General features: G+C 34.0%; 1 protein-coding gene and 1 long non-coding RNA gene across 5 annotated transcripts; one reads left to right on the top strand and one right to left on the bottom strand.

The window, feature by feature from the left end:
- The first annotated feature begins 757 nt into the window (after positions 1 to 757).
- Positions 758 to 5,014, top strand: LOC122418958 (uncharacterized). 4 transcript variants are annotated; one of them, XR_006262788.1, is made up of 6 exons: positions 758 to 909; positions 1,231 to 1,674; positions 1,832 to 2,047; positions 2,148 to 3,073; positions 3,297 to 3,526; positions 4,772 to 5,014. It is a non-coding gene; the product is annotated as an uncharacterized lncRNA (long non-coding RNA). The 4 variants fall into 4 exon arrangements; XR_006262786.1 differs by having other exon boundaries at positions 758 to 1,005; XR_006262787.1 differs by having other exon boundaries at positions 764 to 1,674; positions 2,148 to 2,284; positions 2,823 to 3,073.
- A 1,650-nt stretch (positions 5,015 to 6,664) lies between these two features.
- On the bottom strand, positions 6,665 to 27,263 carry nac (GDP-fucose transporter nac). The gene is made up of 4 exons (XM_043433133.1): positions 27,047 to 27,263; positions 26,776 to 26,971; positions 26,552 to 26,690; positions 6,665 to 7,410 (listed from the first exon to the last, which is right to left on the bottom strand). The coding sequence occupies exons 1-4, from the start codon at positions 27,109 to 27,111 to the stop codon at positions 6,812 to 6,814; spliced, it is 999 nt and encodes a 332-aa protein (XP_043289068.1). The 5' UTR covers positions 27,112 to 27,263; the 3' UTR covers positions 6,665 to 6,811.
- Between the last annotated feature and the right edge of the window lie 104 nt (positions 27,264 to 27,367).

The following is a 27,367-nucleotide window of genomic DNA, read 5'->3' as shown; positions in this document are numbered from 1 at the left end:
ACAATATCTTATCCATCAATTGGAAATTTTTCGTCAATTAATAATATCTTCTCCATTAATTAGAAATTGGTTAGTCAATTGACAATGTAATTTGTAATAATTAATGATTTTTAATCAATTGATAATAATAATTTTTGAAATGTGCATTTTTGATCAATTTAAAACTGAAAAATGCAAAATTTTTTTTTGCCGATCTCTGCTCGGCGGAAGGGGTTCTCAATGAAATGAAATACGCACACCTGGGCCACCCGTGACTCGTTATCGTAGCAGCTGCTGCACGTCGTTTGACGTCAGGTTATATGGTCTCAAAGTGCTGTTTCATGCGGAGTGTAAACAATAAGGTGATTATCACCATCATTATTAATTCGTGTTGAATAATAATAATAATTATTGCCATCATTAAACACGAATTAACCGCGTCATTGATAATTGACTGCTTCCACTTTTAACTAATTATTTTCATTCATAAATTACACTCCGCATGCATCAACACTTTGGGGATCATAACCTCAAATGTCAAGATGACGTATCGTACAACTACCCAAATAAGTCTCGGAAGCGTATCTTTTCGTATCTATTCATATGAGAATGAGAACCCTTGCCGCCGAGACTGTAATTTCTGAGTTATCGACGAAAAAGCTTATTGCGACATCTGTGCCTTGTTTCTACAACTATCTTACCCCATTTTTTTCGGCTAGTGACTTTGACCGACCGGAAATAGTGACGGCGGCCATTTTCGGCCAATCTAGTCTTTACCAAACGGTATGGGATCGATCGTTTGGAAATAAATTTCCCTTTATCTCTACCGTGAGTGGCGTGAATGTTATGCCGGATCATTTTGTTGACATAATAACCGTTCATTGACATTACCGTTCAAAAATCATTATAACATTTCTTAATAATATTATGGTACATATAATTGCCTGTGGTAATTTCTTTCAAAAAATATGGTCAAAGACTGTCCATTGACTAGTACGACCCGCTTTAACATCCTTAAATTTCGTGGTTAGTTTTTCAGTCTGGAGACCGTTTTAAAAATAGCGAATGAAGAAAATTTATGAAATAAAGGGACGATAAATGATATGCGTGCGTGTGTGTAAATGTGGCAATCGTGTTTCTCCAAGCCTGTTCTCGAAAATTAAATATTTAAAATTCAATAAAAGAGTAATAACCTATTTCCCCAATTGTTGATAATTTCATACATTTTACGACGTTCAATTATGTTTTTAGAGTACGAGGCACTAAGGAATCTACCGAATTTATTCCGGCACCGAATAATCATTCAACAAATAGATATCCTTATCAATTTCCTGAATAAAACAAACAAAACCGCAAACACATGCTGTACATGCATGTGGGATTAGCAGCTACAGCAGTCGACAAATGATAAACCGATCAATCAACAATAAACCTACATTTTATACTAATATATTTTAACGTTTTCCAAGCAAGCTATCGATCAGATAAAATGAACTGCCGGACTGAACGATTGCTACAAAAGATTAATGGCCATTTTCTCCGACGCGGTTCAAACTCAGTTCAATTTTTTTTATATAGTTTCGAGATAGGATGAATCGAGTTTAAACTCAGATTAACACTGGAGAAAACGGGCATAAAAGTTTTATCCCTTTTCACCAGCCAAGATGCTAAGGATTGATTAAAATCAGATATAAGGTAAGTAAGTTTTTTATTTTATTTCCTTTTTGGAACAGCTTACTAGCTGTTCCCTCCAAACTCCTGCAGTTTGCTCATTATCGTCTTTCTTTAAGAAAATTTGAATCGTGAAATTTTGAAAAAACATTCGAGGAAATCGATGGTCGTGCATTTACAGGAACGAAAATGTAGGCGAAAAATACTGGAGCAAAATGCAGGATTACGAGCCAGCATGCCTGCGTTTCACTCATCAGCTGGTCTACGATTACGTGAAAAAAGTTTACTATTTGTTCGGAGACAGCATCGAGACTCTCTAGTATCTTCAAAATGAAGTTTCCGATATCATCGATCACGATGACGGGCAACAAACCAAAGAGGTTTTTTTATTTATTGAGTAAGCGATTTTATGAAAAATGCAAATTTTCATATTCACTAATTTCGTTATTTATAACATTGAGAGTTGATCAAAATTGTGTTTTTTTTTTCCGAACCAGTTTCAACTACTGGCATCCGTTATATTCCGGGAACAGGAGTCAGCCCGAAACATCGATTTATCGTCGTCTTCGAGCACCGAGGATTCCGAAACATTTGAAAAAAACGCAAGAAAACTTCACGTCCGTCGAGCCGAATTGTATGATAAGTTGACGAAATTTTTTTCCGAATTGCTCACGCAGCCTCAAGATAATTTAATTGCTTTATTGCCATTATGATGAACGAGTGAAACCGGTGAGATTTTTTATGAGCCATTTTCTCGCTTCTCTGCCTTCACTTTCAAAGAAATATAAATCTCAAGTACAAAATAAAATGAAAAAGACAGAAATTCCTGCACATAAGAGAAGCAAAATTGTAAGGGCACGAGAGCTTTTTTCGTCCAAAGCAACCTTGCTTTACATGATTTTAAGCGAAAAAAAAAGAAAAACAGTATAAATATTTGATAATTCAACAATCCAAAATCAACTGGTTATCGCAATATTTGTTTCAATCATTTACTAATATCTTTCGTTGTACTTGAAGAAGAAACTAAAAAATTTGAATTCGAGTCAAAAAAATTCTCATTTCTTTTCGCTGGGCTACTCGTTTTTTTTTTTTAATTTTGTAAAGACGAAAAATTATTGGAATACATTTATATTTTGGACTTATCATTCAAAAAAAAATTTTTTTCTAAATAGGGTAGTCAACAACTCATTGTCAATCGCCAATCGAATTTGGAGTAGAGGAAATTAGCGAGCGGTTCAAAAGAAGCAGTCACTGCGTGGCTCAAGAATGTCCAAATTTGTTGCGTAAAGATCTTCTGGAGTTGTTCCCTGGCTGTGTCGAAGTGGCCTCACCGCAGTTTACCATTATAACTGTTAGTCAAAAATTAAGTGATCAAAGTCACCCGTGGAGCAAGGAAATGGAAACTGAGAAGCTGGCTATATCCGTACGTTTTTTCAGTTATTACCAGCTTACCAGCTGTTTTCTCCAAACTCCTGCAGTTTGCTCATTATCATCTTTCTTTGATAAAATTTCATCAATTCATCGTGAAATTTTGAAAAAACACTAACTTTGAACAATTGAAATCTAAACTATTCTTATATGCATTTTTTTTCCACAATTACATAAATATTCTTGTGATTGGTGATTCATCATTGGCGAAATTTCAGCTATGTTTTACACCGTTCCAAGAGCTATAGCAACAACCGAGCGAGGTTCGTTCGGGGCTGGTTTTAACAGCGGCTATTACATCCGATCAAGAAACTGAAGAACGTCGGTTGGAAGCTGGTGCTATGGTTTTTATGACTGCTGTAACTGCCAACCATTGAATTACGAAGATGCACAATCCGAGGTTCAGCCTCCACCCTTCTACAAGGACGTTTCATCGTAAATCAAGCTGGTATAATTGAATATTTTATTCTGGAACTTCTTTGTTCATTTTTCAATGATCAATGGTCATTGATAATCTGAAAAATTATTCTTGAAATTCTCTCCACGATCCAAGTACGTTGAACAAAAATTTTAACATTTTTGAACGACCCTTTTTTAATATTGTTTTCAATTTTTGTGATTATACGGATCCCCGTGCTGCTGGCACCGACTGAAACGATTCATTTTGTTGGTAGGAAAATAATTTTAGAGTAGAGATATATGATAGTGAATTTATTCGGAGTGACGAAATGAAGAGTAGAATTATGCAGTACTTTCTAAGGTATTGAGAACACAATTTTATTGAGACGCAAGACGTATGTTTAAAAATTTGATGTTCTGCACAGACTGGGCAGCTCTGGGAACAATCGGTACTTGGAAGAATGTTGTTGGTTATCCAATCGTTAAAGTGAAATCCGTACCCTGTTATTATCAAGGAATGAATGCATTGATGAGGAATTCATGCAGAACTTTTTTAGAGAAACTTGTTGAATATAACCTCAAAAATTAATATTCCATTACTGAATGCATCGCAGTAAAATACTTCAGAGAAATTACATATCACACCTGTCAGCTTAGTCAGAGATCAGTCTGAGTTCTTTGGCTTAGTATTGTAGGCTGAATATTCTCGACAAAGCGCTGAAAACACCTAACAATTCGTACAAACTCATCAAATCCGATATGCGAGCCTCTGCGTGGTAAATATTTGACTTTTGCAAATCAATTCGAACTTCTCTACACAATATTTCTCTTTTTGAATTGCGATAATCATATTCTATTACTTTGTGAAATATTATTCAATTGTGTTCCTTTATTCGATGGAATCAAAAATCGTCATTGTATCTTCGTAACCAGATTAGAAAATTAGGTTATGTTTTGGAGCTTCGCGGTGCTCTACCATTTTTTCTTTTTTTATTTCAAGGACTATTTATTATCTTCTTCGGAAAAGCGGAGCTCAATTATCCGAAAAAAATAATTCGTAGTACATATCCATTTTCCGGTAAAATAGATGAGTTAAGAACAAATAAATCATACCATAAACTATGTCCCATAAACTATTGGTCGTGAAAGGGGATCGTTAATAAGATTTATTCTGTGTCGGTATTTTCATTGTTCAAAAATGTAATAGCAAAAGTTTAATGCTATTGGGATCTGAAAAGAAGCTCACCTATTTGGTTTTGATTTGTTACATACAAAAGTTTGAATATTCTTACAGATCTGGATAACACGAGCTGGCGTCAATCCAAATTGGGAACTCATATCACCAAAAGGATTTATAGTTTATACTACCGCTCAAAAGTTTGGGGACGCACGTTGAAATTTCTTGACGTACCAAATGTTAAATTGTTTAATCGAAAAAAGAGATAACGGAATTTTGCGAACGGCATTTTAAAGGAGACACATGCAGCTTCAATTTGCGCCTTAATAAAATCTTTTTCAATTTTTTTTCGGTTCGGTACATACTTTTGAAGTTGGCCGTTTTTGAAAGTGTTTTCAGCCCTTAAAAATCGCGCGCACGGTTCGTATAAAATTTTTTCAGTGATATTCACTATGGTTATCGTGAAGGGGGAGTACCAGCTTTGATTTCGTTTTTTAAAAATTGCGTCTGATTTTTTTTCACCGCGTTATCCTATTTTTTGTGAAAAAAATAACGTTTTAAAAAAGTACGGCGTCACGAGAAAACTATTAGGTTTTGGAAAAATTGTCAAGAGGGTAAAAACATGTATTTGACGATTCTGTACTCGATAGAATTTTTTTTAGAATTTTTGGAGCAGATTTTTTGAAAATCAATTTTCGTCGAAATGCTGATTTTTCAAATCGCTTCAACTCGAGAATTATCGGATGCGTGATAAAATGTAAATAGGAAAAATTTTCTTGCTTTTCTCTATAATGATCATTAGAATTTTTCAAGAAATTATTTTCAACATTTTTTTCGAAATACACACCTACAATAATATTGCACAATATTTTTATTGTGCAATAATATTGAGTACTCCCTTTTGAATTCACACGTTCAATAATATGGACTCAATAAAATTGACGACCATTCCCATCAATATTTTCGTGCGAGCAACGAGCAACATGTCCGACGACGAAGTTTTGGCAGCGGCCACGCTGGTCATGATGTTAAATAAACAAAAAAAAAAAGAAAACGAATGTGGGTTAAAGAATGGTTGAAAAAAAGGCCAGTCTACACTCATGAAAGCCTTTTGAAAGACTTAGCCTTGACTGAAGAAGACGATTTTAAAAACTACGTGGAAATGGATATTGCAAAAAGTTCAAAGAATTATTACAATTAGTAAAACTTTTGATCGAGAAAAAGAATACAAGCATGAGGGAAACGATTTCAACTTAGCAACGATTATCTATGAATTTGCGTTATTTGGTGACTGCGAACTCCAAAATATTGCACAATATTAAGCCTACACGGCACTATAAAATGGCATCGCGCAATCAAATTTAAGCTCGCTCAAACTTCTGTTCAATCATTGCGCAATGTTTCAATACTACCCCTAGACGTTCAATAATATTGCACAATACCAATATTGGACAATATTATTGACCGTGTGTAGCGGGCCTCATAGTCATCTAACAGCGTGTGAGATTGAGGTTAGAATAGGCCAGTCACTTTCACTCCAGTAAAACTCGTCAATTAGTCTTTGAATCTCCAGGTTATATTAATAGAATGAAAGCAATGTTTGCAAGCTCTGCCCTGTAACAAAACACGCCCGAAGGCACAAGGCAGCAAAACCAAAAGTAACAAATAGCGGGGCTCGTAACAAAAGCAGTGTCACGGTACTCATAGATCCGGGGGGGGGGGGGAGCACAAAGTAGACTCCCAACGAACTTTTTCAGATTCTTGTTCAACTAAATCCATCTCGAATTTTAATAATCCGTTTACTCTCATGTTTTACCCGATCTATAAATGTAAGAAACGGAAACGGAATAGAACAACGGTTTTGTTCCAGCCCTCTGCTTAAAATTCAAATTTGCATATCAATTAATCCCTAGAAAAAGAAAGAACCAATAAAGAAAGAGCAAGAAACACGAGAACATCTGTGAAAAGAAAAATGGGGAACAGATAGGGATAAAGAGATAAAAGAGAAAATGAAGACGTATAATTTAATCTCAGAAAATTCATTATGCATTCATAATATATTGGCATTGATAATAATTATATAATAATATATATGTGATATAAAAAAATTTCTTTGTAGAAAAGTCATGAGTAAATGATTTTTTGTTGCGACACGTCTCATTCCCCACATGATGCTCTCGAATTGTGTGCTCTTTTATACAATGTGTCTATTTCAATTTGCTTAAGCCTCGCATAATAAGCCGATCCTCCAAGGACGATGAAATTGCTAAGCCACCATAGTAACTGTTTCGATTCGTTCACCCAATATGAGGCTAAAATTGTTTGTGCACAAGCTTTCGCAGTGCCGCTTATGTTATGTGTAAGTGGTGATGTTACTTGAATCTGCAATGCTGTTACGTAGCCGATGGCAAAACCGCACACACCACCAACTAACATTGTATACCAGAAGAAGGGTTCACTTGTCCTCGGATAATCGTAAATAACTACGAACTCTCCGTTTATAAGCATCATCGGAATAAATAGAAAAATACTGTAAACATTGTTGTAATACGATAAAAGCCATATTTCTTGATCAACAAATGGCAAGACTTTTTTTGTTTGTATCGAGTACAGAGAGAGCATCAGGGACCCTAGAACACCGTATATTGTGCCCAATGTAGATAGCGATCCAGCGACTTGTTCTTGATCAACGCCTAACCAAAAACCACTTATAATTATAGCGCAACAAGTAATGCATCCGAATGAAGTCCTTTGGCCTGCGAACATTTAAGCATAAAAGATATTATTAAGTTAGTACGGTCATTTACATTACATCAAGATGAAAAATATTTGTACATATGTGTTTCATAAATAAATAATCGATCATCATTTTTTCAGAGATAACTATCTTTCGCAATATTAATACATGACCCTAGTCGATAGGGAAACTGTCGATGTTCGTGAGTTTTTCTCTCGCCGTGCCGCTATCATGGGTCGGATTTTGTACTGTTAATTTTACTGGTTATCTGGATATCATGTTATTTTGTTTGGAAGTAATTTCGCAAAATTGCCTTATAATACGTAAAAGACAATCGTGTAAAACTAGAGTTCTAAAAATACGTATTCTCATATGGTTTACTACAGCACAACTTCGCCAAAATACAGAAATCACAGCTTTAGTTACTCGTTTTTATTTCCGCATTGAGATAATTCAAATCAACTTTGGGAAAAAAAGGTTGGGACAAGTACATTGATGGTCCCTTGTTTCTGGATGACATAGAAAAAAGATTCAGAACCAGGAAAAAAATTCTGTAAAGAAAAATAAAAATTTTCAAAAAAATTCATAAATATTGAACAAATTGAAAAATGTACTATCCAAGTTACATGCAGCATAAAAATGTATGATATCAATTAGAGGCCAAGTTTTTATTGATAATTTGGAATATTTATTGAACAAATCGGAAACTTCCCCTCCGATTTTCAGGATCCCCTGGTATTATTCACAACATTCAACTTCGATTGGATCGGTACAAATTATGTTCAAATACGTCTTAAACGTACTTGTCCGGCCCATCACTTTTTATTCAAATTGCTCATTCGAAAACAAATCAGGGCTGCTCTAAAATGACAAATATAATAAAATCGATAGAAATAAAAATAATATCTCCAAGTAATTTGAACTTGATTGTTCGCAAGTTCGTATAGCAATATCCACTTCTCATTTTCTTCAGTGAACACATAACATTCGGTGAGAACCAATGAAAATGAGAAATAATCAGGCACATGGATTTGGGCGATTTTTTTTCTTCTACTCTAATATGTTATGCTTATTGGGAACCCAAGAGAACGGTAGAAAGCGGGTTGAGGGCCGAGATATGATTTTCGGCTTATAACGTTGGTTTCCACGAAAAAGGACCTATTTTTCGTCAAAATTTTACTGAAAATATTTCGGCACAGGTTTGTTCTTGGACTTCGGTGATTTTTCCCCTTGTCTCCTAATATGTTTTGTCTATTAGGAATCTAAGAGCACGGTGGAAAGTGGGTTGGAGGCCGAGATATGATTTTCGGCTTATAACGTTGGTTTCCCCGAAAAAAGACCGATTTTTCGTCAAAATTATACTGGAAATATTTCGGCACTGGTTTGTTCTTGCACGTCGCTGATATTCCCCCTTGTTTTCTAATCTGTTTTGTGTATTAGGAACCCAAGAGTGTGAAGAAATGCGTTTCGTGGGCTGTAATATGATTTTCGGCTTATAACGTTGGTTTCCGTGAAAAAAGATCTATTTTTCGTCAAAATTGTACTGGAAATATTTCGTCACCGGTCTGTCCGTGGCCTTTGGCGATTTTTTCCAAGTCTTCATACCAAGAAAGAACTGACGTAAAGATTTCCTTAATAGAACAGATTTTATTTATCCCTTTTCTTCAAAATTCAAATGAAAGATAGATCAAATTCAAGACACGAAAAATCCAACAGATTTGCCCACTTTAAATGTCGCTTTTGCATTCTGAATCTAGAGATTTCGTCTCATGCAAAACGTGCCCCCAATGAAATATATTTCCAAAGTTTGCAAGCGGCCGCTGAGGTTCAATTATCCACAGTTTGATAGTTCTGAAAAAAAGTACCCGTAAACTTCTAACATTTATTATGCCAGAACTCAAAGCAGCAAAAAAACTAAACGAACTTTATTCAACAGAGCAACAGAATTCAAAGACGTTTAACGTACCTGCATTGGTTTTGAAGGAAAACCATTTCAGGACAATTTAGAAATGAATTTAGAAATTCGAAAACTCAGAAAGGTATAGAAAAAGGAACATTGAAGTATTTAGAAAAGCTGAAGACTTTTGTAATGAATTTTCTAGATTACATGATACGGTTGGAGTAAATGATTTGAATGATTGGCACACATGCTGCAACACAGAAATATCAAAGTTTAGAAGTATTCGCTGTATATCAGTCATACAAACTTCAATACTATTTGAAAAGAAACACTTAAAAACTTGCTGAACCAAGTTCCATTACATATTACCATAATCAAAGATAAGGGGTGATCCATAGCATATATATTTATCCACAGAAATTTCAGAGTTCGCAGGTATCTGCTGCGGTTCAATGTATCTGCGCAATGAGCTTCGAAGACAGCAATTTCAAATCTATCCATAAATGAGCAACTGAAGACTTTTATAATCAATTTTTTACTTCATATATATGTTACGGTTAGAGTCAAAATGTAAAATGAATGGCACAGTATATAAATTGTATAGTTTGCAGATTTTTGCAGTATTTCAATGATCCGAATCTACAGCATTATAATGAAAAGTTGTCAAAAGTCATGATGTTGCATTAAAATGACATAGCGCACATTGCATTCAGAAATTCTGTAAGTTTCTGGGGATGTTAGTAGGCATTATATTTGATCACATCCAAAACTGAGCAACTGTAGACTTATCGGAATGAATTTTTTTTATAATAATTCCATATCTGTAGTTTGCAAAGTGGAAATACTCAACATACATGTCATTCCATAAGTTTTGTTATCAAAATTTGTGTTTGCACACCGCATTCCGAAGATACGACTTTTCATATCATAAGCAAAAAAAAGCATCCAAAGGCTTTCTGGAACAAGTTTCTAAATTTATCACTCGACAGACCTAATGGGAAAAGAATAACTACCCAGTATACCAAGACCAGAAATTTTTTTGAAAATCTGATTTACAAAATGTGCAATTCAAGATTATGGTTACAAACCTCTCGAATCATGTTACCACAATCATCATGAAGAAGGAGTAGAAAATCATAGGACACATATTAGGGAACGAATTAATAATATGTATCGATCCGCTGCAAATTGATGGGGTGAAAACAAGGATCGGAGAGGGCAGAGCCAAACTGAATATCAAGCAAAATATGGGGATGTTTAAAAATAATGATGACACAAGAAATAAATTAGAAAACATTTATTCAAGTAAAGTTTCTAATATCATTCTAACAATTCCGTGTGTTTTTGTTCTATTTATTCGTATGTATAACCTATTTACACATGATATATAATCACGCCAGTGACGATATATTCGCACTGGACAATATTTCTCGTAATCTGGTTTAATTGAAGGATTATTTCAGTCAACACTTATTTCCAATCGAACGAAATAATGAATTCTTGAAAAGTTTCGTTGACATATGCATCGCGCATTTTTTATATTCTTTTTCACACACACATCACAGACTACATTTACGCGGCCGCTTTGATACCGGTTTAATATATCACAAATTTTAACAAAATAAATAGTAATATGCACTTCTTTAGATGACGAAAATTATTTTTTTATTTATCCCGCACGCACTTCGTAATGTCGAAACTCTGTTCATGCGATCGAAAACTGACACATGGTTTGTACATATATATATGTATATCGATTGAATTTATGACTGCTGTTACCAGCTGTGCTGCGCCGTGTGCTACGTTATGAAGTTGACGTCAAATTTTCAATCATCACAACTAATTTCAACAACCAATCACAACGTCTAAAAATGGATGTCGTCAGATCCAACCAATTAGAAACTCGATAGCATCAAAGTGTCTTTGATGGTGTTATAATATAATATACAGACACATAAATTTTTGAATGTGTTGGTAACTTTTGCATAATCTTGAGCCCGTACAAAGTTTTTTCTCAGCAATTACGCCACCAATAATGCTGATTTTGGGCTCATTCGATAGAGAATTTCTCAATTAGCTGAAAGTTCAATTTTCAAAGTCGTACATAACTCATAGGCTTCGCAATTAAAGAAAATCACATGCCAATTTTACCCCCACCACCGCGAATCGTTTTATTCAGAGAAAGTATAGTCTCGGCGAGAGCCTCGGGCCAGCAGACGACAGGGCTGTCAATGTACTTGTCCCGAGACTCTACCGAGTCTCTTGATCCATGTTTTTGGAAGTTGCAAATTAAAATTTTAGTACTTCATGGAATAATAATACGCTCAAAATTTGAGTCATATAAAAAAGTTTTTAAGGTCATGCAAATTACGTGAACATGGTTTTCTAAATTTAGCTAAAATTCATGGGGTAACGCCCTCTATTTTTTAATTTCCCAAAAGTGGATCATAGTAGTTATTGAGATAATTCAAATCAATCCATATTTTTGGAAGTTGCAAATTAAAATTTTAGTACTTCATGGAATAATAATACGCTCAAAATTTGAGTCATATAAAAAAGTTTTTAAGGTCATGCAAATTACGTGAACATGGTTTTCTAAATTTAGCTAAAATTCATGGGGTAACGCCCTCTATTTTTTAATTTCCCAAAAGTGGATCATAGTAGTTAATGAAATAGTAAGTCTCCTAAAATTTAGGTCATCTTGAAAAATGTCCACACATTGCTTCCACCAGGAAAGGTACTTTGATGTACACCGTCGATTCTGATAATTTGTTACATGTTCTAGTTCACCAAAAAATAGAGGCACAAATTTTTTCTCATCAACTTGATTTTTAAGATGAGCATTTTTTGAATCGGGTACAGTGTTTTATATCACCCGATCACCATGCTAGAATAATCTCATATTTTTTCTTATCATGATCATCCTATCAAGAGACTCGGTAGAGTCTCGGGACAAGTACATTGACAGCCCAGTCGTCTGCTCGCCTGAGGCTCTCGCCGAGACTATCTTTTCTCTGATTATGTAATCGTAGCAATAAATAATAGGGAAGGAAATTTTTAATCAACTGAAATTATAGTAAAAATCATTCGAAAATAAGGTCGTGTTCTTTCAATATTTGGCGTTCTCGTTTTACTTTTTTATAGTATTTCTATAGTGATTTTGCTAATTTGTTAGAAGAGTGACAATTACTGAATATTTTGGAATACTATACTTTTTTGTTATCTCCAAAGAAACTTTTTCAAATGATTTGTTTTAAGTGGAGTAACTATCCTTAGGTGGCAAAAGCAATTTGCAATTAACACAGTAGTGTTAATTGTTAAAAGTAATGGTAATGGTAAAAAAAGTAATGGTAAAGATAATGTTAAAAGGAAAACTTTGCAGTAGAAAAGTTTTTGTTTCTACGTTGACGGACAAAAACTGTTTAGTCGGTGACACGACATAATATCAAACCACAAAATGTCACGGATAAAATATAGTCACGTGTCACGTCCCGCGTTTAGTCGATATATCAATTTAAATTTTATCATTTTCTGACGCGAGGATAATTCCACGCATCAGGTAACGCGAGACTTGACGACCGTTCTTCTCAATGCTAATATATTCCTCTTGTTAAAACTGCTAGAACGCCCTTGATTCGGTCACTACGCAATGCCTCATGCTATCGCGAATCGAAGAAACTCTTGAAAAAGCGCTGATTCAGCATCGCCTGATTGCGAACTTCAAGGTGGCTCGTGGACACCTTTGGTAACTACTAAATTGCTGAGATACACTGATAACCCCGTCACGACGATCGCTTTCGAGCTTTCGTCGCCGTGACAAGGATTTTTGAACATCAGTTCCGATTGATCCTCACCAGATAATTCGGTCATCTCTCGGGATAATTCCGTAATTCAGCAAGCTTGCGGCGGGGTTGTAAATCCGGAAAGATAGGTTACGCGCATGGAGAATTGTAAGCCTGTTTTTCGTTAACAAACGCGATTGAACAGCACGGACCCCTGACTCAAGGACGTTTTAATATTTGCAATTTCGTTGCTGTTATCTAGAGATGCGGCAGCGTCTTGATGCCAATTATTAAAAAGAAATTTAATAGGCAGAGCGAGTCAAGACGGCCGTATATCTTTACTTGAGATTGGTCGATTTTCCCTGACTCGTGAAGTTGAAGTGGCCGCCATTTGTTGGAAATTAGTCGGATGAAAAAAATAACAGTGGGACATGATAATGTGATGTATGCGCTTGGCATGATGAAAAAATTAGTTTGGTGTGACATTGGGAAAAGGGTTGAAATGCAGTTGTGAAAATTAGGGAGTGCAATTTCAGGATCGAAAATTTTCTTCAACAATATATATGTCTACTTTCCGTTCCCTTTCCATGGGTGAAAATTTGCTTATCGGGATAAATTCTTGGAATTGGAGCTCGAATCGGTTAGCAAAAAATTCTCAGAGTTCGAGCTCGAATCGGGTAGCAAAAAATTCTCGCAATTGAAGCTCGAATCCGGTAGCAAAAAATTCTCGGAATTGAAACTTGAATCCTTCTGAGCTATAATCTTGGAGGTTAGACCAACAAACTCATTTATATGATAGGCATATAGAATGCCAACGCGGGCAACGGGGGTCCAGGGGGCAGAGCCCCCTGGCGGCGGAGCCCCCCGAATAAAGGCGAATAAAATTTTAATTTGACCATCCCAAATAATCCGTCCACTACATTGTCACCCCGCGAAAAAATGCGAAAAACTGCGAATACATAAAAACGCGCATACAGAACGACTCCACGGGTTCCGAAGGTTTATAACACGACAAATCGGTCTCATCTTAAACTTCGCATCACCGCGTGCCATGACCCAGCAGAACCACGAAAAATCGCGAATACAGAACGGGTAGGGTTCAATATATAGGGTAATGTGGGGCTAAATGGACACTTAAGGATTTAAGCAAGTTTCATTGATGAGCATATAGTCTTTCAACTATTTTTGAGTCCCAAAATTGATGCCCAGTCCTCGTTTTCCGAATTTTGTAAAAAAAAAATTCCGGGGCAAAACGGACACAGCCTCTACGAGGCATAAAAATCGAAAAATCGACATTGGTCTTTGTTGCAAGTAAATCCGTCCAGTCGATCCTGAGATATGTAACATTAGTGATTTAAAATCCATCGTTTCGGGAACTTTAATATCTTAGAGACAGACGGGCGTAAGTTCAGCATGTTTACAATTTAAAGTATATAATTAGATTTGAATGTCCAGTTACCATCTGAAATAACTGAGGACATAAGTAAGGTACGACGCTGAAGTTTGCAACGTTGGAGTTCAACGAAATGAACGAAAAAAAAAATTTATAATTCATTATTTTATTATTTTACGAATGATTGATGTTGCTTAAAAAATTACGAATTGGAAATTCGGCAGGGAACAAAATTGGAGATTTACTGGAATTATTTGAGAGTTTTTTTAGATCATTTCGTTGGACTCCAACGTTGGAAACTTCAGCGTCATAGTAAGGTTCTGTCTGATGGTTATTTATCAGTACTATTAAGAATGTTTCTGAAGCCATGTCAATATCAACTTTATATATAATATGAGTGTTCATAACTTTCTTTTTAATTCTTCCACCAATTTTATACTATATAATTTTTTCAATAAGGTTTTTATATTGCTCTAGATTCCATTGTAGCATAATTTATTTGACCGATTATGATCAAATTCATAATTCCATCATGACTTTCCTCATTGACCATCCTCATTAATTAACCTATTGAGCCATGAACTTTATTGAATTAATGACAATGGTCTAGTATTATACAACTTGATGTTTGTTAAATATATTTATGTTTGTATAGCCCAATTCAAAAAGAACTGATATCCCCATAAAAAACTTTTTAAAAGTAAAAAATTACGCCAAGTATTAAAAAGTGCAACCTTGTTTATAATAATATTTATTAGATTTTTCCCTCTAATTATTTATTCTGTTTCTTTGGAAAAATATAATCATATCAATTTAATCAAGCCAAGTGATGTTTGTTTTTTATTATTTGGATTACAAATTTAGAAAAAAAACTCAAGCTTTTGAACAAAAACTTGGCGTGCATGGTTTTTCAAACTAATAAGTGTTCAAAATAATTTCTATAAATGAACTCTTCATAGGCCTGTGCTAGCAGCGACTTTATTAAGCTTTCTATTCCATTTAAATGAATGTTAAATTCAGAAAAATGAAAGTTAAATTCAAAATCAAGAAACTCGGTAGAGTCTCGGGACAAGTACATTGACAGCCCTGTCGTCTGCTGGCCCGAGGCTCTCGCCGAGTATACTTTCTCTGAATAAAACGATTCGCCGTGGTGGGGGTAAAATTGGCAAGTGATTTTTTTGAATTACCGAAGTTATGAGTCATCTGAGGCTTTGAAAATTGAGCTTTCAGCTAATTAATTATTCTATTCATTCTCTTTAGATTGCGCCCAAAATCAACACGATCGGTGGCGTAATTGCTGAGAAAAAACTTTGCATGGGCTCAAGATTATGCAAAAGTTACTGACACATCACGAGTTCGACGTATACGTATACGCGTTTTGACGTAGTTAGTAGTAGTAGAGTTGTTGCCTCTACGCATTCTGATTGGCTCAACGATGTCGGCTCCTCCAGCTGCTAGGCCGACCGCGGGTGAGGCTCAAGTGTTAGAGGGCCTAAAATAGCGAACAGTTATTCTGTATATCTATATATGCGTTATACAGAATGCCTGTTCGCCATTTTAGGCCTTCTAACTATTGAGTCTTACCCCGACCGCGCTCAGACTCCGTGAATATTATATTATATATATATATATATATATAAACCATGTGTCAGTTTTCGATCATCGTATAAACAAACAGAGTTTTGACATTATGGAATGCGTGTGGGATAAATAAAAAAAACTTTCGTCATCTAACGAAGTGCATAGTACTAAAACCTGTGGAATGCTAAACTAAACCGGTATAAAAGCAGTCGCGTAAATGTAGTCTGTGATATGTGTGTGAAAAAGAATAAAATAAAAATGAAATGCATGTCGACGAAACTTTTTAAGATTTCATTAATTCGTTTGACTGAAAATAAGTTTATCATTTATATCATTTGTAAATAGGTTATATGATATCAATACATCGATACGCACATCCGAAACCACCTGAAACTTGTTTTCATACTGAACGTCATTTTGACAGGTGAGGTTATAATCCCCAAAGTGCTGTTGTGTGCAGACTCTAATTAATAAATGAAAATGGTTAGTGAAAAGTGGTTAATATTTATTTTGTTAAAACTTGTGGTATACTAAACCGGTATAAAACGGCCGCGTAAATGTAGACTATGATCTGTGTGTGCTAAAAAATATAAAAAAATGCGCAATGCATATGTCAACGAAACTTTTCAAGATTTCATTATTTCGTTCGATTGGAAATAAGTGTCAACTGAGATAATCTTTCAATTAAACCAGAGTTCGCGGAATATTGTCCAGTGTAAATATATCATCAGTTGCGTGATAACATATCATATGTAATAATGTAGGTCATATATACGAGTTCCCTTTGATAGCTGTGTGGTAACGAACCGGCCGGGGTTTGACGTTACGAAGTGCGGGACAAATGTAACAAACGTTCGCATAGTTAGTGAATAATATAAATAAGGCAAATCAGTTTATCAAAAATAGGTCTGGAAGTTGTAAGAAAAAATGTTCGTCAACCTATAACGTCAAATTTTCTTTTTGCGATCTGAAATATTATGGTTGATATTTAATAAAACAAGAACACACAGAACTGTTAGTAAATATAATGTGAGAAATTCTAATCGAATAAATGTTTTCTCATTTATTTCTTGTGTCATCATTATTTTTGAATATTCCCATATTTTGCTTCCTATTGAGTTTGGTTTTGCTCTATCCGATCCTTGTTTTGACTCCATCGGTTTGCAGCGGATGGATACATATTATTAATTGGTTTCCTAATATGTGTCCTATGATTTTCTAATATTTCTTCATGCTGATTGTGGTAACGTAATTCAAGTGGTTTCCGACTATGATCATCAATCGCACATTTTGTATATCTGATTCTCAAAACAGTTTCTGGTGTTGATATAAGTGTAGTTATACTTTTTCCACCTGGTCTGCCGAGTAATAAATTTTGAAACTTGTTCCAAAAAGTCTTTGGATGTTTTTTTTGCTGATAGTATGAAAAGTTGAATCTTCGGAATGCGGTAGGCAAACACAAATTTTGACAACAATACTTATGAAATAACGTGTATGTTGAGTATTCCTACTCCGCAAACTGCAAATGTGGAATTATTGGTGAAAACATTCATTACAATATGTCTACAGTTGGTCAGTTTTGGATGCGATTGAGTATAATGCCTGCCAACATCATGGAAACCTACAGAATTTCTAAAAGTTATGTGCGCTATGTCATTTTAATGTAACATCATGACTTTGAACAACTTTTCACTATAATACTATATAGATTTGGATCATGGAAATACAGCAAAAATCTGCAAACTATAAAATTTATATACTTTGCCATTCATTTTACTTTTTGACTCTCACTGCAACATAAATATGAAGTGAAAAATTCATTAGAAAAGTCTTCAGTTGCTCATTTATGCTTTGAAATTTGATTTGAAATTGCTGTTTTCCAAACTCATTGCACAGATACATTGAATTGCAGCAGATAGCTGCGAACTTTAAAATTTCTGTGGATAAATATATGTGCTAAGTATCACCTCCTATCTTTAATTATGGTAATATTGAGTATTCTCACTTTACAAACTACAAATGTGGAATTATTAGTGAAAAGATTCATTACGCTAAGTCTACAGTTGCTCAGTTTTGGATGCGATCAAATATAATGCCTGCTAACATCCATGGGAACATACAGAATTTCTGAATACAATGTTCGCTATGTAATTTCAACGTAACATCATGACTTTTGCCAACTTTTCTCTATAATACTATAGATTTGGATTATTGAAATACAGCAAAAATCTGCGAATTATAAAATTGATATACTGTGTCACTCATTTTACTTTTTAAAACTAACTGTAACATATATATGAAGTAAACACTCATCACAGAAGTCTTCAGTTGCTCATTTATGGATAGATTTTAAATTGCTGTCCTCAAAATTTATTGCGCAGATACATTGAATCGCAGCAGATACCTGCGAACTCTGAAATTTCTGTGCATAAATATGTGTGTTAAGTATCACCCCCTATCTTTGATTATGAGAATGAGTAATAGAACTTGGTTTAGTAAGTTTTAAAGTATTTCTTTTTAAATACTATTGAAGTTTGTATTACTACGGTATGAAGCGAATACCTCTAAACTTTCAAATTTTTATGTCGCAGCATGTGTGCCAATCATTTAAATTCTTTACTCCGACCGTAACATGTAATCTCAAAAATTCATCACAAACGTCTTCAGCTTCTCTAAATTCCTAAATTTTCCGTTTTCTATTTTATTCTGAGTTTTTAAACTTTTAAAGTCATTCCTGAATTCTCCTGAAATTGTTTTTCGCCAAAACCAATGGAGATACCTTAAACGTCTTTGACTTGGGTTGCTCTGTTGAATTAAGTACGCTTAGTTTTTTTTGCTTCTTTCAGTTCTGACATAATAAATGTTTCCGGGTGCCTTTTTTCAGCAACTATCAAACTGGATAATTAGATCTCAGCGGCCACTTGCAAACTTTGGAAATATATTTCATCGGGGACACGTTTTGAATGACACGAAAATGTCTAGATTCAGAATGCAAAAGCAACATTTAAAAAGGGCCAATTCTGTTAGATTTGTTGTGTCTTGAATTTGATCTATCTTTCCTCTTTTCCTTTCTTTTTCCTAACGTTATCAGCCGAAAATCATATCTCGGCCCGCAACACGCATTGCTCCATGCTCTTGAGTTCCCAATGGACGAAACATATTAGAAGACAAGGAGAAAAATCACCAAAGTCCAAGAATAAACCTCTATCGAAATATTTTCAGTACAATTTCGACGAAAAATAGGTCTTTTTTCGTGAAAACCAACGTTATACGCCGAAAATTATAAACAATTCATAGAAATTAAAACTAAAATCTTTTAGTCATCTGAACATAAATAAGGATCTTTTGAGAAAAAAGACGTGATATCAAACCATAAACTTCCCCTAGGGAAAGAAAAGGTTGGGACAAGTACATTGATGATCTCTCGTTTGCTGATAATTCCACCTATAAAAAGAACTTTAAAAAAATGTTTTTTTTAATTGTAAAAAAATTATTTCATAAAAAAAAATACAGAACAATTCGAAAAAAATTTTACAAATTTTGAAAAAACGTTATATTAAAAAAAAACTAATCTGCATCTATTTTTTAAAGTGTCAAAAGAATCAAATAACAAGTAAAAAATAATAAACCGAAAAATCGCCCTTGAAATCATTTTGGAAACCGATGCCTCATTCTTCTTATTTGATTCGAACAGCTAAATCAACTGAAAAAAACTCTATCTAATTTACGTGCGGCATTAAAATTTATTATATTAATTCGAGGCCAAGTATTTTTTAATGAATTGAAAAAAGTTACCATTTGAATTACGTGCAGCACTAAAATTTATGATATCAATCGGTGGACAAGTATTTTATTAGTAACTCCAAATTTTGACATTATTAAATTCTTCTAAGAAGCTTTTAAATCCAAAAAAATCACATGAAAGCTAGTCATTTCTTACTCTATGGTGGCAGAGACTTATAAGAAAATCGACTCTTCTCAGACTTTCAGGATTCTCTGGTATTATTCACAAAATTCGACGTCGATTGGATCGATACAAATTATGTTTAAATATGTGTTAAAAGTACTTGTCCGGCCCATCACTATTCATTCAATAAAGAATCAATCATAAAAAAACGAAATGGCACGGCAGAATCTCGTTAAAAGTTTGTTGAAATGCGATTCATTATTAATTTAATGTTCTTAATAATATTATAGGTTTGTTCTTATTCCGAATGGAACTCGTTCGCTGGAAGAATAAGTGGGAAGTAAAAATAGCCGTCATCGAATGTAAACTGCAGAGTTATTTTGGAAGCTTGAACATATACATTATGTACAATTTTTTTCATTTATCGATGCACAATAATATCCCTTCTATATTGCGGAATAATTTGTTTCCGTTTTTTATTAAATTAGTGCAATTAAGTAAAAATTACTTGAAGATAATTCTCTCAATTCCCTCTGAGTGAAAGTGATGGGCCGGACAAGTACTTTTAACACATATTTAAAAATAATTTTTATCGATCCAATCGACGTCGAATTTTGTGAATAATACCAGAGGATCCTGAAAGTCTGAGAAAAAAAAAAGTTTTTTATGGGTTATTTGCTAATCAGTAAACTTCACACTTGTAGACATATTTATCCCCATAAAAAACTTTTTAAAAGTAAAAAAATTACGTCAAGTATTAAAAAGTGCAACCTTGTTTATAATAATATTTATTAGATTTTTCCCTCTAATTATTTATTCTGTTTCTTTGGATAAATATAATCATATCAATTTAATCAAGCCAAGTGATGTTTGTTTTTTATTATTTGGATTACAAATTTAGAAAAAAAACTCAAGCTTTTGAACAAAAACTTGGCGTGCATGGTTTTTCAAAATGTACTTAAATGAACAATGCACACCAGTATTCAAATTTTTACTATTTTTCGTTCTTCTTGTTTTTCTAGCTTCTCCCAATTCTCTCATTGTTCAAAATAGACCGAAGTATACACCCAAGTAAACCATGTACACTGGTTTCTCGAATTTAGCTATTTTACATTCTTCTTGTTGCTCTTGCTCCTTCCAATCCAAATAAGTTCGGTAAGGATGCTTTCCATTACCCTGTATCGGAGGCAAATTGAAAAAAAAACTTTAATTCAATTACATATATAGGTACACGTATATACATGAATCTAACCTCGTGTCTGTGATTTTTTAAATCTAAGGACTAAATAGTACGCCGATTAAAACAAGTTTATTAGTTTTTTTTTGGATATTCAAACTTCTGCTTATACTTGAAGGGAGTTCTTTTTTATCATATAATATTTGGTTACTTTCGTTTTTACTATACTATATTTTGAATTTAACTTTCATTTTTCTGAATTTAACGTTCATTTAAATGGAATAGAAAGCTTAATAAAATCGCTGCTAGCACAGGCCTATGAAGAGTTTATTTATAGAAATTATTTTGAACACTTATTAGTTTGAAAAACCATGCACGCCAAGTTTTTGTTCAAAAGCTTAAGTTTTTTTTCTAAATTTGTAATCCAAATAATAAAAAACAAACATCACTTGGCTTGATTAAATTGATATGATTATATTTTTCCAAAGAAACAGAATAAATAATTAGAGGGAAATGTATAATAAATATTATTATAAACAAGGTTGCACTTTTTAATACTTGGCGTAATTTTTTTACTTTTAAAAAGTCTTTTTTATGGGGATATCATTTTTTTTGAATTGGGCAATACAAACATAAACATATTTAACAAACATCAAGTTGTATAATACTAGACCATTATCATTAATTAAATCAAGTTCATGGCTCAATAGGTTAATGAGGATGGTCAATGAGGAAAGTCATGATGGAATGATGAATTTGATCATAATCGATCAAATAAATTATGCTTCAGTGGAATCTAGGGCAATATAAACACCGCATTAAAAAATTTGTTTGAAAAATCGGTGGAAGAATTAAAAAAGGAACTATAATTAGTTCCAACGTAGCGTATTCAAAATAAAATTTACAATGTCTCGTAGCGGACTTTGCAACTTTGTTCCACGGTTTCTCTCGATATTCGATTACATCGGACCATCGAGTGGCAAAAAGAAACACAGTTTTATTATTGCCATCCTGTGTCGGGTGAAGCGTCCGCCGGGTGAAGACGTTATTGCAATCCCCTCCACGCTGGAGACGAGGAAGTTTCAATGCGACGAAACACTAATTACTTGTCGATCTTCAGTCGCCCGTTTCACGTGATCACTTCGGAGTATTTCAAATAGAGCACTTTTCTTGTTAGTAATCGTTGTCTCTAAGAATTTTTCCGCGTCGGCTCTAGTTAGAACTCCTGAGTGTACTGGCGAAACGCGCGAGTTTGAGGATCGGCATTGACTTAAACTTTTCTCATTTTATATTTTTGTAATATTTGTATAAAATCTTAGCAACCTTTGTATCGTGTTCGCATTTATTAACGGTGGTTTTTACCAATTTTTCCCACACAGTTCGTCTCGAGAATTTTCAGTTTTGTCACATCCCGTTATTTGTGATTACGTTTAGTTTCAACGAGTTTCAACGTATGTGTTGTTCAACAGTTTCATCTTCGTCCGTTTCGACAATTTTTGCAAATGAATTTTTGAGTCAGTTTACGTTCGCTCATAAATCAAAAGCTAAAATTACAAACTTGAATTTATTTCGGTAATTCCAAATTCAAATTTCAAGCGTACTTCAATGATTCGAATTCGAAATTCAAACTTCAAGCTTGAGGTTGATAGGGATCGCCATCGGGAAAAAGAATAACACTTTCGGACGATAACTTTTAAACAACTTCTCGATTTATTAAGTTATTCTAATTGTGAGATCACAGAAAAGGATTTATGTGAGGGAACGACTTAACGTGAAACTTCAGAGATGGCGAAACCGCTACAAGCTCTTGATTATTTCAATAATTCGAAATTGTAATTATGGGTGTGTTTATTTTTTGATAAATTAATAATTTTACAACGTCAAGTTCAAGTGGTTTTTTGTACAAGTTGAAATTTAACTATCGAACAAGTTTTATTTCGATAATTTGAAATCTAAATTTTCACGTGAGTTTCACTTCATTGTTTTATGAATTTAATTTCAAATTAACCCGTTATCAACTTGCAATCTACTTACCAAGCAATTTCTAATTTCACCAATCCCCAAATTAAATTGCCGAGCGAGTTCATTTTAATTCAAACTTAATTTCAACTTTAATCTCAAGGTTAATGTGAAGTATTTGAATGCTCCCGCCTTCATGCCTCCTCAGTGCCTCCTTTCAATCTCGCTGCCTCTGGGTAGAGAGTGAGCTCGTTGTTTATACGACCGGCAACTGTTTTTTTTCTTAGTCAGAGGCTGTGTACTAAGACGGACGTACGTTTGTTTGAATTAATAAATGTCGTGTATGAAATAAATATTTTTCCATAATATTAAAAGCTCGGGTGTTCTTCATTCCACACGCCTGTCCTCGCATTCATAACTCAACAGTTAAGTTTGCGTTAATAATTTTTAAATTAAATTTTAAGTGAATTTTATTTCAACAATTCAAATTTAAAACCTCCAAGATTACTTTTTATTTTTCAATAACTCACTATTTGTGGTAATTATGCAGTTTGGCTACTTTTCCGAAAATCAGTGGAATATTTTTTTTCTTCTCGAAGTTATTGATTGGACTATAGTAAGCGATATTTCGTCGGGGGAGGCCAACATTTTCCATAAAAACCATGAGTTATGGGGTTTTAAAGTTGTTGGAAAATGCGGGGATTTGGCGTGTATCAGACTATTTAGGAGTTCACATTAGGGCAGGTGGACACACACACACACACACACACACACGCGCGCGCACCAATGTTGCTCTAAACCCACCCAGCGAAACCACATACACATCAGAAGTGTTCTAAACCCACCCAACGATTCCGCACAGACATCGAAAGTGTTCTGAACCCATACGACGATTTCGTACACACATCAAAAGATGTTCCGGATACACATACGCGATGTTCATGTGAAATCGGTGGGTGTATTCAGAGCATTTTTGATGCATGTGTGGTATTGCTGGGCGGGTTTAGAGCACCGTTGATGTGTGTGTGTGTGTGTGTGTGTGTGTGTGTGTGTGTGTGTGTGTGTGTGTGTGTGTGTGTGTGTGTGTGCGTGTGCGCGCGCGCGTGCGTCGTGTGCGTGCGTGCGCGCGCCCTGTTCTGTTGTGAACTCCAAAATATTCAAATATACCATATTTCATCATATTTTTCCAATAACTTCAAAACCCCATAACACATGGTTTTTATGGAAAATGTTAGCCTCCCCCGACGAAATATCATCAATGGTAACTAATCGAAGCCGTCCATGCTAAAAAAAAATTTCTTCCGTTGATTTTCGGAAAAGTAGCCAAACTGCATAATTACCGTTTTTTTTTCCTCCCTGACAACTTATCTCAATAATCTAGATTTAATTTGCAATTAAATATCCGAGTTTGACAGTTCATTCGAATAAATCAGATTTAATTTAACGTTCGAGTTTCGATAATTCATTCAAATAATTCAACTTTAATTGCTATTTGATATTCAGGTATTGACAATTATTCCAATAATTCAAGTTTAATTTTCAATTTAATTTAATACTTTACTTCAGAAATTCAAATTCAGATTTTTTAAATTCATTTTTACCTACCTAATTCACAAATTTAATTCTCGAAGTGTTCTTTCGTTTCCACCATTTAAACCATTTTAGATTTAATTCTCAAGTATATTTTGTTCACCACAAGACATTTCACCCACCCCAGCTGTGAGCAATGTTTTTTATATTTACAACTTAGGGAAATTTAAAAAATTGAATAACGAATGTTTTTACTCGAGGAAAAAAAATATTTTTGAATATTTTGCTCAAGGACGTTCAACTTGCTTAATAAAATCTAAATTAATTATTTTTCACGAGGGCCATAAAATAAAGCAAATTTTCGTTTTTTACATATGTAATCACGTCAAATCCCGCCAAAGATAAAACCGTGGGCAATTTTGGGCCTCTAAGCTCATGGAAATCTGGCCATTATACCAGAGGATCACGCACTGAGAGAAAAAATTATTGAATTTGAGAACATGTATTTATTTATTAAACCAAAGTATTGTTTCGATTATTCATTTATTGAACCAAGACAATCACTGTTGCTTTGAAAACATATTTTCATGGATCTATTACTTCATTATATTGAACTCTTATTTAATAGTATCAATCAGATGCATGATAGATTTGATTAAATTTTTACTGATTGGATTAATTACATTTGTCGCATCAAAAACATTAGATTATTTGAATCTACAAAACGACTTCAATACGAAATTGCTTTTTTCAAACAAATTATTTTCTTGCAATAAATTCATCATTATTTTGTTTCTAAAAATATATTTTTTTAAATAATTAATCTAATTGTTACTATTAAATAAGAGTTTAATATAATGAAGTGACAGATCCGTGAAAATATGTTTTCAAATTAACAGTGATTGTCATGGTTCAACAAATAAATAATCGAAATAATACTTTATAGCACCGCATGACCTAAACCCACATTTTAGCCACGCAAAAGCATGGTTAAAATGCGGTTTTATGTCATACGGGCTATAAAATAGTATATGTTACTCATGAATTAAGCTGCTCTATTATAGCACCATGTTTAGCACCCTCGCTATACGCTCGGGTACCAACTTCACGCCGTGCAATAATAGGCAGCTTAAGTCACACGTATCGTAATGTACTATTAATTGCAGTGAAATCGCAGATCCAACTTTATTGTGTAGGTTAATCTAGCATGGAATGTCCTATGTGTAATAAATTTTATAAAATACCAAAGGAAAGAATTGGGCCTGGATATAGCAAGACTTGGCAGAAAAGTTATGTTTTCTATTTGGCATATTAATGGAGTGATGTAGGTTGGCTTGCAAAGTTGGAAGGACATATATTTTTTGCATGAAATTTGTTTACAAATTACCAGCATTTCATAATAAAACTTTGTTATTCATATGCATAAAGGTTGAGAATAATTATTTCTAAACTGAATGGTCTTATCTGACTGGCTGCTTAATATCATTTTACCCTATACATAATTGTTCGAACTCAGTCAGTTGTATTAATGAGAACAATTTGCACCATCATTTGTGCGTTAAGCAATACCTATTTACACATAAACTTTAACACTAAGTGCTAGTAGAAATTTGATACATCAAGCTGCTCTATCTGGAAATTTTTAAGACTAAAGATTTCATTTTACTTCTCAAAAATAAATAATTCATAGTGAAAAGCACATCAAAATTTAAAACTAAACTAAATATTTATCTAGGGATGCTAAGTATAAACAGTATAAAACGCTAATTTGTAAATGAATAACAGCTCCCAAAATTTTGTTTCAAAATGTAAAAAAAAATACCACAATAATTTGTCATTAAATTAGGAGTCATAGGGATCATCTTATGGTAAAACTTTTTAAAAAAAAGGTACAGATATTATAAGTCATTTCTTATATTCTGATTGCTCACCCAAGATGATGTATGAGAAGATAACATTGAAAACTGTTGTTAGTGATCTTCCTATGTAGTAAAAAGGAACATCTACGTATTTCAGGCAAAGATTATTACTCGCTATCATCAGAGTAAATATAATGGATAGGGGTAAAACCTGCAATTCATGACACATTAGTTTTATTGTTCAAGGTTTTGATTGAGGTAATGTGCTGCAGTATATACATATGACGTAAAATAACCTTTCTGATATTGTTGACAGTACATGGATTTCCATTTGGAAATGATACACTCCCAGGAAAAAATTTGGCCAAACTGCTCAGAAGAACACATATAGTGACGGTAACAACACATTGGAACCAGGTTACAAATAGTGGAGCGTTCAGATCACTTGACAACAGGGCTTTATTGACAAATACAGTCAATATCGAAACACACCTAAATGTTATTTTTCTCATCTTTATTTCTCCTTAAAGTAATACGATTATTAGCTGTTTTGGAAACTGTACTTACCAATATATCCCTACAACCAGGGTGATTTTGATGTAATTCTTTAAAAGTGCTTGTTCTTTATGCATGTCGATAAAATAGTCAAGTCGATCTCTATTTTCAATAACAGTTTCGCATTTAATACAAAACTTAATTGTGATAACACGCTGCGAGAACAATAATCTTGTAGTTGAACAGGGCCGATATTCTGCACCCGCATTCGAGTTCGTATACTACTATACTCAGGGGGGTGACACTCAATGCTTAAGGTATAGGGCTTATATTTGGTACTTTCCGAAACGATTGTGATTGGTCGAAAGTTTCGGGAACTCGGCTTCCATTACC

Source organism: Venturia canescens, chromosome 1 (assembly GCF_019457755.1).
Source record: "Venturia canescens isolate UGA chromosome 1, ASM1945775v1, whole genome shotgun sequence".
Classification (NCBI taxonomy): Eukaryota; Metazoa; Arthropoda; class Insecta; order Hymenoptera; family Ichneumonidae; genus Venturia; species Venturia canescens.
Note: the sequence above shows the minus strand (reverse complement) of the source record. Positions and strands in the feature narration are given on the sequence as shown.